The 15,035-nt window shown below is 50.6% G+C and overlaps 1 protein-coding gene across 1 annotated transcript; it reads left to right on the top strand.

The window, feature by feature from the left end:
- Nucleotides 1-6,379: 6,379 nt before the first annotated feature.
- RTN4R (reticulon 4 receptor) lies at nt 6,380-8,195 on the top strand. The gene is made up of 2 exons (XM_010296156.1): nt 6,380-6,413; nt 6,766-8,195. Exons 1-2 carry the CDS (start codon nt 6,380-6,382, stop codon nt 8,193-8,195), a joined length of 1,464 nt encoding a protein of 487 aa, XP_010294458.1.
- The last annotated feature ends 6,840 nt before the right edge of the window (nt 8,196-15,035 follow it).

Below are 15,035 nucleotides of genomic sequence, written 5' to 3'. Positions count from 1 at the left end.
GACACGGAGCTGCGGCCAGCTCGCTCGCTCGCTCCAGTGACCCCAGGGACTGTTTGCCTTGAGAGGGATGCCGGACACCCCGACATCCCCACAGAGCTGCAGATATGCCACAGGACCTGCAGCAGCCCTGAAATCTGCCGCTGCAGCTGGCTGCCAGGCGGCTGCCTGAGGAGGGGTACAGGGCAGCGGGCACCCCTGCGCCGAGACCCGCTCCGTGCGTTCCCGCGCCGCGTCCTCAGTTTCCCAGGGCTGTAACACCGGTTGCTTCTCCCAGGTGCTTGCGTGGTGGCAGAGCATCACTCCTCTCCTTCTCACCCTGAAGCCACTCCAGCTGCACCGTCATGAACCAGCCTTCCTCTCCGCAGCGGAGGGAGGGAGGAGGCAGCAGAAGGGAGGGAAGCTCCAGGCTGGGGTGAGGCTAGTCCAAACCGATTCTCCCTCCCCATTCACCTCTTCAACTTGAAATGGACAGAAGTGCTGCCCTCCTCCTTTTGGCACACACACATTCACACACGCAGACCTAGCTTTGGCCACAGGACAAAGCAGGAGACACTGAAGCTGCTTTGCGGAGCGTCTTTCAAAGCCATGTGCTGAATTTCAAACAATATCTGTTCAGAACAGGGAATTAAGCAGCTATAGTGTCTCCGTACCATAAACAAAGGCAAAATGCTCTATGCATCAGCAAAAGGCTTTGTATTGTAAAGTACTCCCTTTATGTCCAACCAGGAGAGAATTCAAATTATTATTGACCCTCCACTGTAGGAAAGCTGCATTATAATATCTCCGAATCAATAGAGACAAGTGCAGAGCGGCAGAGAAAGGCCACGGCTCTGCAAACTGCAGAAAATTGCATTTTGCTTTGGCCTCTTAAAAAGTTTGCAAAGCATCTATTAGAGGCCCCCGGAGCATTTTCTTTCTAATTGCCATGTTTGACAATGTGATCGCACAGGGGACTGGCGGAAAGACAGATAATGGACCCACTTTAATTACTTCCCAGTTCCATGAGTCATAACACTTCTGAGATGGCAAAGGGGAAGTGCGGCAGTTTGACTGAAGGAGGTTTCTGGCTTTTAAGAAAGCTCTGGAGGAACAAATGCTAAACTCAAAGCCGAAGTCTTGGGGGGACTGAAGGTTTGAGGTACTGGATTTTCTTTCATCTTTTGCTTTTGAGTGGAACTACTGAGTTAAGTTTTAATCATGGAAGGGGTAGGAATGGTTTCTCGTCTGAGAGATGAGGATGTCACGCCAAGACCATTTTTCTCAGGGATGGGCACTAAGGTTGAGTCCTGCAAGTGGAAGAGTGGAGGGTCTGGCATCAGTCAGTCGGCAGTGATGGGGGGAACACACTGCATACACAGGGCTCCGGATGGATTTATCTGGCAGGTCGAGGGAGGATGCTCTAGTTCCCCACTGGGGGAGCTGGGCTCGGCACATGTTTCTGGGAATGGGCAGGCAGTGGACCTTCTGACCTCCCTCCTCCCTGTGACACCGGTCAATATCTCCTGTAGTTCTGGCCTAAGGGCAGGGTGTTTTCCTTCCTGGAGAAGGAAGGAGCCCACAGCCAGAGCTGAACCAAGTGCTCCAAGAAATCAAACGATGGCGTTTGCCTGTGCCAGCCAGGCTGCAGGGTAGCTGGGTTCTTTCTGCTCAGGTCCTCTGGATTCTTGTCACCTGCCCTCAACCAGGGCTTTGGCTTTTCCGCTCAGGGCAGCACCCACTGGAACCCCTCAGCTTGATGCCTCCCAAGAAGAGCAGAAGCCTGTGATATTATGATATGGGCATATATGATGCCTACTATTCCTGGCAAGTTTTAAGCTGTGTCTGTGTGATCTTTGCCTGGCCACCCTTTTCATCCGTCCCCTCTGCTTTGTGCCAAGGGAAACAAGCTGCTGCATGGTCTACAGGACAGTGTACAGGCTCTGGGCACTGCCAGGATGTGTCCCACCCTCTCTGGAGATGGACTGGTGTTTCTGCTGCCTTCACCTCAGATGGACAAGCCCTGGGACATGGTGGTTGTGAAGGAGAGGAGGAGGATGGAGAGGAGGAGGTCATCAGAAAGGGGAAGGAACAAGGGGAGGTGGAGAGGAGAACAGAAGAAGGTGGAGCACCTGGTTTTGTGCCAGGGTGCCCAGCTGATGGGCGTTGGGGTGCCCTGTTCCTGCACACTCCTCTGCAATACAGTGCTGGATCGGTGCTCCAGCTGCTTCCTCTGCATTACGGCCTCAGCTCTGCGCTAGAGCATGAGGCTCAGTGAGGTGATGCTCCACACCATGAGAACCATGTGGTACTCAGCTCAGCATGAAGGGGCTTGGGTCTGTGCTTTGCATAATGACATTGGGCGTAATGACAGGTGCCTGTTTCCAACTGATGGGTTCCAGCACCAGGGGCACAGGGCAGTCTCGGTCTTGCAGGGCTTGGTCTAGAGTAAGACGTTACCTGAAAATATGGGGGTATATTCCAAGCAGACAAGGAACAAGCTCTGCTGTGCTTCGAACCATCCTAAAACTGTGTGGCTGTGTCAAGGTGGCTTGATGTCAGGTCTTAGCAACCTTCCTGTCTCAGGACCTTGCATTGCGCTCACCTCTGTCCTAAAGTGATCTCTCAGCACCTGATCAGAAAAAGCAAGGTAATATTTGCCTGGAATTGGACAGATGAAACTATCTTGGTGCAAGGTCTGCATGGCTCATGGCACTTGGTGGCCACTGTGCTCTGGGACACCCTGGGCACAAGGCATAGCTACTGTTGAACACCAGTGATGGAGAAGCTCCTTGGAGGAGCAGGAGAAGGCCAAGGTATGGTCCCTCTGGTCTCTGCCACAGCACACCCCAGTCTGACTCGGGAAGAAAGGGTCACCCTGACTTCCCAAGGCTCTCTGCGGACTCCTGCACTTGCTTCAGGCCCTGCGCTTGCGGGGGACTCTCTGACGACAGCTGGGTGCTGAGCTTTGTCAGGGATCAGTCAGGACGTGGTTGAGCTGCACGGCGGGAAACTGGAAAAAAGCTTTGGGGATGACTGACAGTAACTGTCTCTGGTGGAAGGAGCTAATTCGAGCAGCTCATGAACACCGGGTCCCTAATTAAAGCACACAGGCTAGCCCTGCCTGTAATTAATTTCCCTGTGCTGCTCCGCTGGCAGCCAGCTATCAGTGCCACTGACTCACAGCTCCCGGCAGCCTCACAGGCATCGGCAGCAGGAGAAGAAAAGCCGTGGTTCAGAGTGGAGCAGGGTTTGCCCCTTCCCTTCTGCTGCTCTGTGCTGGGCTGCAGCCGCAGCGTGCCTCCAGCTCTGCACACACCCAGGAGCTGGGACAGGACCCTGCTGCCCGTAGGAAAGGGCTGGCGGTGCAGCTCAGCGCACAAGCGGTCAAGTGATCCAGAGGGTGCAGGATCATGGCTGTCGGGACGGGGTGGCACAGGGCAGGCTGGTATTCGTATGCATGGATTGTTCTCTGCCGGCTGCTTCGTGTTCTCTCTTTCTCTCCCCATGTATACATATATTTATTATGTACTTGCCTCCCATGGCTGGATCTGGAACAAGAGTGTTGTCATTGTGATTCCTCTCCCATAGGAATGGTTCTTTGCATTCACTCTGCTGTGAGCATGTCACATATTTATAAGGCATGTGGGATGCAGCTGGGCTGTGGCTGGCTTTTCCCCGAGTAGGCTGTCGGCCCTGCGGTATTGCCACGGCAGGGAGGAGCAGCCGGGAAGGGCCGTGGGATCTGCAGCGGTGTCTTGCTGGAGCGGGTGGTGTTGCACAGCCCGGTGAACCCCATTGCTCCGGTGCCACCCTAGCCCCCGTCACCTGAACCTCGGAACCGGAGAAGGAGGCTCCGGAAAGTCCTATTTCTCTGGCTACAGGTTTTCATTATCAGCTGCAGAGGAATCGTGCTGGTCAGAGGGTTGCCAGCATTGTTTTAATTTCCCAGGAGGCTCCTTTTGGTGCGACATGTCTCCAGTGGGGAATTTCAGTTGTCTCGTGTTACTTTGCTCCATGCAATGGGACGTGATGTGTCAAAACATGACAAGCCAGCCAGAATGTGTCATAATACTGCGCTCAACACACTGCCTTCCAGGGATGCTCAGCAGCTAATAATATCAGGCTCAAATTATCTCTGCATGCTGAGCTGTTATTTTTTTCTCCCATGTGGCCTGTGATACATAGGAGCCTCCCACCTATATGGGACTGCTGGATCACCACAGATTTATCAGCTGCACACGGTGAATTATTTTGACTAGACTGAAGTTCCCAGCCTGTTACCGCAGAAAAGCGACTTTCCCACCTTGGCTTCTCCGATACCGTTGTTATTGCTTCAAGTAAACAGTTTGGTGAGATTTCCGTATGATTAATCTTTTATCGTTGGGGTTTGAAGTTGCAACTTCGACGCAGAGATGATGTGATTTCATTAGCAACGCGATCGCCTTTCAGGCTTTTCTGCGAGAGGCAACCGCCGTCTCCAGGATTTGGCCCCGCGGGAGCCAGCGTGTTGCACCACGCATGTGTGGCTGGATGCAGCTGGGCTCTCTCCAGTCTCCCCAGTTTATCCCATTCTGTATCGTTGTCCTTTTCCGCCTGACTTTTTGAGCTCCGCTATTTTACCTTAAGGTGTAAATGAGGCATCAACATGCCTGAACAATATTTTCAGTCCTTCAAGAAAGAAAAAACCTCCCATAACATCGAAGAGTGAAAGCTGCTGTTTGTCCCTGGGCTGGAGATCCCCAGCAGCGGGGAGGAATGTGTCTTTTTGGCAGAGGTGCTGTGATGAGCTGGGAAGGAGACACGTGTGTTCCTGTTGGCACGTGGTACCTCACAAATGGAGCCCCCCACTGCGACAGTTGCTGCCCATTCATTTTAGCTCCCGTGTGCAGTTTAGGAGAAACAATCTAATTACTTGCTGCTAATTGCTGCTAAAGCACTGCTGAAACTGCCTCTCTTTCCCCTCCATTCCCCGAGGAAACAGCAGATCTCTCTGCAGGTATCCCAGCTGGAGGTTCACGCTGACCCTCCCTCCCAGGTCCTGTCCTGGTTTCAGCCAGGGTAGATTTAATTTTCTTCACAGAAGCTGGCGTGAGGCTATGTTTTGGGTTTGGGATGAGAAAATGTTGACAACGTGCTGATGTTTTGGGTTGTTGCTAAGTAGTCAAGGACAGTCCAGCTTCTCGTGCTGGCCGGCCAGCGAGCAGGCTGAGGTGCGCGGGGAGCTGGAGAGGACACAGCCAGGACAGCTGACCCAAGCTGGCCAAAGAGATATTCCGTACCATATGGCACTATGCTTAGTATATAAAGTTGGGACGAAGAAGAAGGAAGGGGTGGAGGGATGTTCGGAGTGATGGTGTCCGTCTTCCCAAGTCACCGTCACGCGTGACGGAGCCCTGCTGTCCTGGGGATGGCTGAACCCCTGCCTGTCCATGGGGAGTGGTGAATGGATTCCTTGTTTTGCTTTGCTTGTGTGCACAGCTTTTGTTTTTCCTATTAAACTGTCTTTATCTCAACCCGTGAGTTTCCTCGTTTTTACTCTTCCAATTCTCTCCCCCGTCCCACCATGGGGGAGTGAGCGAGCGGCTGCGTGGGGCTTAGTTGCCGGCTGGAGCTAAACCACAACAGGTCCCCTTTCAGAAGATGATGCTGGCTGCACAGCCTCTGCACATCTCCACCCATCCTCCAGGCCCTTTCCCAGCATCCCAGCTGGAGCTGGTGAATTTGGTGAATCAAAATGCTTCCTTGTGATTTCTGTGCAGCCCAGATCCTGGGGAAGCAGGTGGTCATCACTGTGAAAAAATGTTCCTCTCAGGGGCTATTCAACCCCAGTGGACTGCCTGCATGCTTGGGACACATGAAATCTACCTCTGCCTTGCAAACGTTGACAAATTCCTGAACCGAGCATTGCACATGATTTCCTCCAACAACAGCACCTCCCTCTGTGGAAAACTGTGCTGTTTTCCCCTCTTCCTCGGTGGCTGCACAGATTCAAAGGGAAAAAAGGAGAGAGAGGAAGGGAAGCAAGAATATGTGGCGTACGGGTTTGACCTAGAGAAGGAAAGGATGCTCTTGGCCCCAAGACCTCTACAGACGGGTCTGACCTGTAAGTTATTCTGGGAATCTCTCACAGTTACTTCTTACAGGAAGACCAGATCAGTCTGAAATTGTTCATGGCAAGTCACAGAAGCCACATTTTCATCTTGCATTTTGAGTGCAATCTTGGGACATCTGCTGTTTTGGAGAGCTTTTCAATGATCTTGAAAAGCAAGGAGCTGGTGGCACGGCTGGAACGGGACGCAGAGTTGCCTAATACAACCCCATGGCTGCAGGCATCAGCCGCAGCTGGGCAGATGCTTTCCCATAGGCTGAACCATGCTAAATGTGCCTGTGACAGAGACAAATGGCCCCCCAGAAGACAGCCCCTTTGCTCAGAGGCAAGCTCTTTGGAACGGGGCTTATGTTAGATGTGCATCCAGGACCCCATGACACAAACACATAATGATGATCACTCTCTTTCGCCACCAAAGTCAGAGGCCTCCCAAGTGTGAAAGGCTGAGGAGACGCTCAGGCTTTGTCACTACAAGTGTATATTGAGTTTAGCTATCGTGTTGAGTGGTAGAGCATTTTTAATTCTGCGTTTTAATTGTTTGGCTCCCCTGGCATATGTTGTTTGTGGTTAGTGGCAATGCACTCAGAAGGGTGATTTTCAGGCTCATCTATTAGTTGCAAAGAAAGCACTCTCCCATGACCCTGGCTAATTTGCATACTATTTTTGTTATCCTTTAGGAAGCAAACTGCTGATTTTGGTGCTTTGCTTGAACATCCAGTCAGAAGTGGAGTCTTGCCCCGGGGCGTGTGTATGCTACAGTGAACCGAAGATTACAATAAGTTGTCAGCAGCAAGGACTGACGGTGATCCCCACTGAGATACCCATCCAGAGCCAGCGCATCTTCTTGCACAACAACAAGATAACCCTTGTGAGGTCCACCAGTTTCACCTCCTGCCGCAACATGACGATTCTTTGGATTCACTCCAACAACATCAGCCTCATTGAGCCTGGAGCCTTCTATGGGCTCAACAAACTGGAGGAGCTAGATCTCAGTGACAACACGAACCTGAAATCTATCAACCCCGTCACTTTCCGGGGTCTTGTTCACCTCCACACCTTACACCTGGATCGCTGTGGGCTCCTGGAGCTCTCCACAGGGCTTTTTCGAGGGTTGTTCTCCTTGCAATATCTCTACCTTCAGGATAATAATCTTCAGAACCTGCTGGATGACACCTTCATAGATCTCGCAAACCTTACCTACCTGTTTTTGCATGGTAACAAAATCAAGAGCTTGTCGGAGAATGTCTTTCGTGGGCTAATCAACCTCGACCGGCTGCTTCTGCACCAGAACAAGGTCAGCGTGGTTCACCGCCGGTCTTTTCATGACCTTGGGAAAGTGATGACCTTGTATCTGTTTAACAACAACCTAACTGTGCTCACGGGGGAAACCATGGCTCCCCTGGTGTCCCTCCAGTACTTGCGCTTGAATGGCAACCAGTGGATCTGTGACTGCCAGGCTCGGTCTCTCTGGAATTGGTTTAAGCAGTTTAAAGGATCATCTTCGGAGCTAGAGTGCCACCTTCCCCCCCGCTTGGCAGGGAGAGACCTCAAAAGGCTGCAGAGCGCCGACTTGGAAGGATGCGTCGACTCCTTCAACCAGATACGAACAAGTGTTTTTAGCACTAAGACCAGATCTGGTAAACTGCCAACCGGCGTCCCCCCTCTCGGTTCCCATGATGGCTCCCCAAAGTGCTGCCAGGCAGAAATGGATAAGTCTTTTATTTATGAAGCAAAAGGCAAGACAGGTCCTTCTTCCCACAGCAGTCGGCCATCCTCCAACAACCCTCTCAAGGATAAGGAAAATATGTCCAAAACCAAGTACATTGAGACGGACCTTTCAAAAAATGGAAGCAACAAGCAGATAAACGATTCCCCCTTTGGGACCTTCCCCAGCATTGTAGACCCTCCATTGACCAAGTTGAAACCAGAATTTCTAGAGCCTATTGAACCTTCCACAGTCCCAACCAAAAAGAGGCAGGGCTGCTCTAAAAAGAACAAATCAAAGGCCCAGTGCCGACTCACCCAGCAAGGAAACAGCTCCACATTACAGCTCAGCCTCAGCCTTTTGATCCCCTCATTGGTATGGAGCTTACTGTTATTCTGCTAAAATTAACTCTTTTCCTGGGGTGATGACACTTTAATACTAGACTTTTGCTGACCTCCATAAATATTGCAAACAACAGCAAAACTACCGTCCACCCTGAGAAAGCTTTGTTACACAAAAGTTAACTGGATGCCTTTATAAAAAACAAAACACAACAAAAAACTAAAAAGACAAGCGCCAAGATGTACATAATTTATTTGTCCTGAAACCTGTGAATTATACCTTTGGTCTTTGGAACTGCACTTGCCCACAAAGCAGCTTTTGCTACAGCAGGTGGTAAAGAAATACGGTTTATTTACAGGAAAAAAAAAGTGTAAGAAATGCTCCGAAAAGAATGTCTAAAATCTGTTTGTAACTTGACATCACACTGAACAATGTTGCAGGTTCCCATTTGCAGAGGTAATGAATTTGATGCTGTTTTAATCCTATGTTTATGAATATTGCAGTTTTTCCGTATTCATTCCATCACACCATGTTTACAGGCAGCATTTGTTAAAGAATGCTACCTTTTCCTTCACAAAATTGCAGTATATATAGATATGCATTTTATTTTACTTGTGTACGAGTATACAAAAAAATATAAAATAAAGATTTCTTTTTCCTAAGTTATTGTCATCTGCAAGGAGTGAAGTATACTAACCAGCTAAAAAGCTGAAAAATTAAAAGGATGTTGAGTAATCCATGGTCTGAAGGCAGGTTGAGCATCTAACATGACAGTAATAAGACACACTCGGCATGTTTGTGCAATCTCTAACTGGTGCCAACAAAGGGTTTCTTTGCATGGAACATGCTCTGCTAATGCTCCTGTTTCCCATCAAACTGTCCCACGCATTTGCCCAACATCATTCGTATTTCAGGATGCCCAGGATAGCAGGAAATATTAGCCCAGCCCCTTGGAGCTGAGGACTCCGGGTTGCAGGTAGAGGAACGTTAGTAAGCAATCCCAAGAAGTCGTGCAGGGCCATTTTTCTTCCGATATGCACAGATAACTAGACTCAGCCCTGTGATTAATGAACCAGAAAGTAGTTCCAGCGTGGAGCAGCACGCTGGCTTGGATTTACGAAACAGGGTGTATCTCCTCAAACACGCAGCTCCTGGCCTGGCAGCTCAGGCTGGCAGTGCTGGAGAGCTGGTTTCCATTCCTGGCTCTGCCACCAGTGCTTCAGGGAGTCACTGTGCAAGTGACTTCGTCTTCTGTATGACACCCATTTTTGACCTTGGGATGCTATGAAAATAAAACCATTGGTGTCTGGGTGCCCCATACCACACAGTGGTCCGTAAAGCACCTGCCTAGATCCAGCTGTGCACTCCTTGTACTGCAGACAGCCCCCCGTGCCCTCTGCATCTACTCCGGGTTATGGCAGGGTTGTGCAGAGCGTTTGCCAGGAGGTTGCTCTTCCTTATCAAACTGTGTGTTTTCTTCTGTGCTTCTCTCTGCTGGATGACTGTTGAGGTTTTGAGGTCTATGCATGCAAGACCAGCCTGTCACATGCTGGTGGCATGTAGCGTAGGCCAGAGAAGAGCAAGAGCAGTGTCATGGGTGTAACAAGGTCCTGGGGACATGCACTAGAGGACTATGTGTGCAAGTCAGGCTGAGGGTCTCGAGGCTGTACCAGCCACTGTTGGGGTTCACAGCATGGGACTGGTGCTCAGCTTCACAGAACAACCACATGTGGAGGAGGGAGGGACCATCACAAACTGGGAGTGAAGGACATCAGGAGGGCCATGACTTAATGCCAGCCTTGCTCTAGGCTTGATGGTTCATGAGGAGGGAACACCGACCATGCGAAGAAGCAGTGGAGGATACTCGGATGGCTCACGTCCCAGAGAGACTGTGATGCTGCAAGCTGGGCAGCCAGTGTGGCAGTATCGGAGACCCACCTGCAACAACTTCATGGGCTTTTGCTGGGTACTTTCTACCTCTGACACAGCCAGGTTCAACCTGTGTGAATGACAGGGAGGGAAATGCCCAAACTGTTGCATTTATGATCTGTGTCCTCCAAATCCATCGCTGGGGCTGCCAAAAAGATGTGGCATAGACCCATACTGGTGAACAGCTCACTCAGCACTGAGATGGGGGCTGATCTGTCAGTACCAGCTGTATTGCTGGGCAGGAAATGCTGTGCAGCATGGTCCTGGGATCCCAGCAGATCTGACTGCTGCCATCCCAACTCCATGACCAACATCTGCCTCTGCAGAGGAGCCAGGCATGTTTTGGTGCAAATACATTGTCCTGCCCAAAGGATGAAGCAAGAAGTCAGTGCCCTGTGTTGGGATTCCTAAGTGCCTTGGTAAGCTAGACAGCTTTGACAATCCTGATGCCTGCATGCATGTCCAGTTTGTGTGCATACTTATCCACACACACAGGTGAGTGATCGGAACGTTACCAGCTGCTTTCTGCCATACTTGCTAGGATTTGTCCCCTTCATGCCAGTGCTGAAGGATTTTCTGAGGTCTTGCATGACCAAAGCAGGCCTTGACCTTTCCTACTCATCTAAAAGCATCGTTCAAACTCTTGAGGGATTCAAACCTACACCTGAAGCTGAAGCACCGTAGCAGACAGCAGCTCAGCCACAGGGTCATCTCCACTCCAGAGTCCATAGAAAAGCCAGGAGAATTGCTGGATGCTGTGATGGGCTGCTGTGGAAACTTCCATTTTGGTCATAGTCTCGGGGCACACCATGTGTCTCCCTTGTCCGGTAGTTAGTGAGTCTTGTAGTCAAAATTCTTGGACCAGTGCCCACAGCTCTATGGGCATGAGGAAGCCAGATGAGGTGGCAAAAAACAGGATGAATCTAAGAAAAAAAAAGAAAAAAGAAAAAAGAGAACAGCTGCGTGTTGTGGCATTTCCCCACAGCAACTAAATGGGCCCTGAACAGAGCTGAGATCTGCGCTTGCCCATGCCCAAATCAGTATCACAGGGAGTTTGGCTTTCATGCTCCCTGTGGTTAACGCAAAGCAGACTAGCGCATTACTGTCACTTATCCTGAATGGACTAGGAGTCGTTTTATGCCAACCCAGTGACACTCTTCCTGCTTTCTAGAGCTTGACTCTGCTGTGCTTTCAGTGGCTCCTAGGACTATATATTGGCCCCAAGCCCAGAAGAGTCCCTTGTGCTAATTTCCTAGATTTCCTGCTGTTCAGATGCCAATTTCTGTGTTTACAGGCATTAGAAGGCTATTTGAATGACAAATCATTGAAGAAGGGGATGCAGTGGACAGCAGGAACACCTGTAGGAAGTTGGAAGAGGCAAAGGGTGAGCTCTGGTATTGGTGAGGGTAGGGAGGGCTTGAGGACTTCAAAGGCAGGCAGTTTTGCTTCTGCTTTGTGCTTTGCTTGAGTTGGCACAAGCCTTCCAGATATTCCTAGACCTATTTTACACTCCCATGTCGCTGAGTTAAATGGGATTTACCCAGCAGGGCTCAGGACCGTGTTGACTGTTCCCCATCTCATGACACTTTCTCTCTCTTCCTTTCTCGCTGTGCAAGTCACAGTCAATTTTCTGCTTACGTCCTTGATGCCAGGAGAGAAGTCAAATAAACAAAGCCACGGCTCTGGATAGAGGGATGAGGGATGCAGTCCAGACTGTCCTGGGAAGAATGGACTCCCCATCACAGAGCACAGAGCTGCACAACTCAGCAGGTAGTGTCCCCTGTGTGTTGTCATTATGCAGACCCTTGATAATGCAGTGCCCACTATTGAAGGTGCAGTAAAAACACAGGCAGTGGTGGAAAGACCACCGCCGGGCTCCAAGCTAGCCAAGGAGATGATTATGCCTCTCATTGTCGTGGTAACATGTGAGGTGTATTTATCCTCTGCCCCCTCCCTCCATCTTCCCATCCTCCTGCAGAGGGCAGGGAGAGGGGGCTGTACCTCTGCCCGTGGATGGGGAAGTGGAATCCAACAGCGCGTGTCCCCAGGTGGTGATTTGTCTCATCCTAAATGTGGTGCCTGACGCGGGCATGGCGAGCCTAACTCCAGAGGTCCCCATCTCTCTCTACCGTGCTGCCAAGTTGCAACATCTGACATGGGCACATTTTATGTAAAAGTAATTTAATCAAACTGGATTTGAAAGCTTTCTTTTTCTTTTTTTTAATGGATAACTGATTCACGGAGATCAAAAGTCTATACAGGGATGATGTGGCTTTGACGCCATTTCCATCAGCAAGAACTTTTTGATCAAAGCTGGGGAGGAAGAGAGGGGTAATGCAGTGTGAAAGAAACCCCACTAATGGCCTGGTTTGTAAGAAATTCTAGATGTTGATTGGAAAGGACTTAGATGTTCTGACACATGTAGCTCAAGCAGTTCTAGTGTCAGCTGTGGTCCCCTGAGGATTCCTCACTTTCCCTGTCCAGAGCACCTCCAAGCCTTCCAAGGATGAACAGCCTGGGTCTGTGCATTGAAAGTCCCTCAGATGGCAGGCTCTAAACCTCATTGCTATAGCTGCTGAATCAGCCTTCTTGGAAACACATCATCAGGTCACCCGGAGAGGCTAGGAGCAGGACAAGACCAGCCAAAGCTGACCAAGCACTGAACCTTGGTAGCTTTGTTCTCTGCCCGCTGCACACAGCAGGTTGCATTCCCAACAGTGGTTCAGGAACAGTCATTTTGCTGCACGCAGGGGATCTAGAAGTGCAACGCTCTGAGGGAGACAAGCTCAGGCAGAACGGGCGGTTTCCCTTGGCTTCAGACTTTAGGAGACTACAGTTGCCCCAAGTGTGTTTGAGGCAGCTGCTTTCCTCCCCTCTTGCCCCTCTTCCACTGGACATGAGAGGACAAGCAAAGCTGCCTTTGCCTCTCCTGTTCTTCCCCTGAGACAGGTGACTCCCATTTCCGAGCTGGTCCTCCAGACAGCAGCACTGTGACTCTCCAACTGCTAAAAAAGTTCACTCCCAGGTCCCCGTACTGAAATTAGCTTAAATACATGGGTTTTCTTAATGAAGCTCATCTGAGTTCTGCTTAGCTGCATACTGGTTTTGGAGACCATGTTTCCGAGCTTTTTTCATCTGAGGCTGAAGTCTCCCCACTCCTCCTCTGAGTCAGGGAACCATCAGAGAAACACCAAATCTTGCAAGACTCAGAACAGTGCTGAGAGTGGGCAACGCTGTGTCAGGGACTGGAACCTGCATCTGGCAGTAGTGCCTGCAGTTACCTCTCTGTGAGGACAAGTACCTGCTTGTAACCCTGGTCCTGAGCTGCAGGCAGACAGCATCTCTGCCCCATCCTTCCCCAATAGCTCATAAAAAGTCATGGGGCAAATGCCCAGCTGCCTGTGACTCCACAGGGCTGAGATCTCTGCTCCTAAACAGGATCTCCTAAACCTTGTGAGCAAGTGGTGTTTCCACATCTCTCTGCTCTGACAGCGAGAAGATTATCTAAGCTGCTGAGTTTTGCTAACATGATGCATAGAGATAATAAAGGCTGGGAAGTTCTAATTCAAAGCTGTGTTTCTGGATTAGTTCCCTATCACTAGACAGGGAGGGAGAAGACCTATTGCCATTCTGCGTCCTTCTCAAAATCAGAAAAGGATAAAAAACCCCAGAGTCATTGAAAGATGGGGGTGGGTAGGAGAACAGAGAACAGGCAAGAGAGGCAAAGGCTTCTTAGGGATGATGCTGGACAATGGTGTCACGATTGCTGATGGGAAGCTCCAGAGATAGCATGAACTCTGGGTACAACCATGGTCCGGGCAAGGAATCTGTGAAATTATGCAAAGACCTTCTCTATAAAGCCAAGCCCAAACATTTGAATCTGGCTAGGGACAGAAACACTAATTAGAGACCCTTTGATTTGTGCCATAGCTAGGGCACCGTGTGGGGAAATGCTGAAGCAGGTGAGACTTAATGGAATTGCTTCCCAGGGCATTTATAAAAAGGGATAATGAAGACTCGGCAAAGAGAGGCACGATGAAAATAAAGCCACACACTGCCCACTCACTAAACAATGAGGCACTTCAAATCTTGAAACGACCTACCTTCAGTACAGTTTGAGAGACTTGTTCTAGGTCAGCAGGTACCAAAAACGCCCAGCTGTCATCAAGCATAAAACAGTAACGTCTTTTGGGATGAAATCATAGCTTTTTGATAGGCTGCCGCACTCCACGTGGCCCCAGCACAGGCGCGCTAGCTGGGATGAGTCACGGGCGCTGGGCTTCTTCGCAGCGTTTCGGTGGTGGGTGGCTCCACCTGCAGCGGTTTTCTTGCGCCAGGGTCCATCTGCAGCAGTTTGTTTGTGGGTCGGGTCTGTCGGCAGTGGTTTGCCCATGGCTCGGCTCCTGCGTGATGGTGTGGTTGTGGCTGGCTCCTAGTTGCATGTGTTGTTCTGTGGCTGGTTTTGAGAATTATCGCTTGGATTTAAAGCAGAAAGGGCACAACTGCAAAATCTGGCGTGAGGAGGGAGCGCTGGACGGGTTTTTCATCTTAAAGCAGTGAAGCTGCACCTCTTGGCTGGTTGTGGTCAGTGGGGTTTAAACCAGCACTCCTGCAACTCGCTGCATGCGCGTCTGCTGCCGCCTGGGCTGTGCGAGCCTGCTCTGCTTTCTAGCGCAGTTTGATCCAGCACCTCTAGACAAGGACCAGGAGCTTCATGGCGTGGACAGCTGATGTGGCCCAGGAGCACAGCAGCACCTCTCACCAGCTCTGCTGCGTGATCCCCCCATCGCCCCAGCCGGCCGGGGACCCTCCCTGCCGCCCGTGAGCGGAAGGGCGTGTTATGCACCAGCGAGTCCACGCCCGGGAGGAGCGGCACGGCATCTTGGTTTTATAGACGGTCCCCAAATACACATGGACTTGCCCCCCACAGACCCTCAGACATCAGCCTCCCCATTGCTGCCTTGCCCTGCT

The sequence above is a fragment of the Phaethon lepturus genome, unplaced genomic scaffold (genome assembly GCF_000687285.1).
Source record: "Phaethon lepturus isolate BGI_N335 unplaced genomic scaffold, ASM68728v1 scaffold41801, whole genome shotgun sequence".
Classification (NCBI taxonomy): Eukaryota; Metazoa; Chordata; class Aves; order Phaethontiformes; family Phaethontidae; genus Phaethon; species Phaethon lepturus.
Note: the sequence above shows the minus strand (reverse complement) of the source record. Positions and strands in the feature narration are given on the sequence as shown.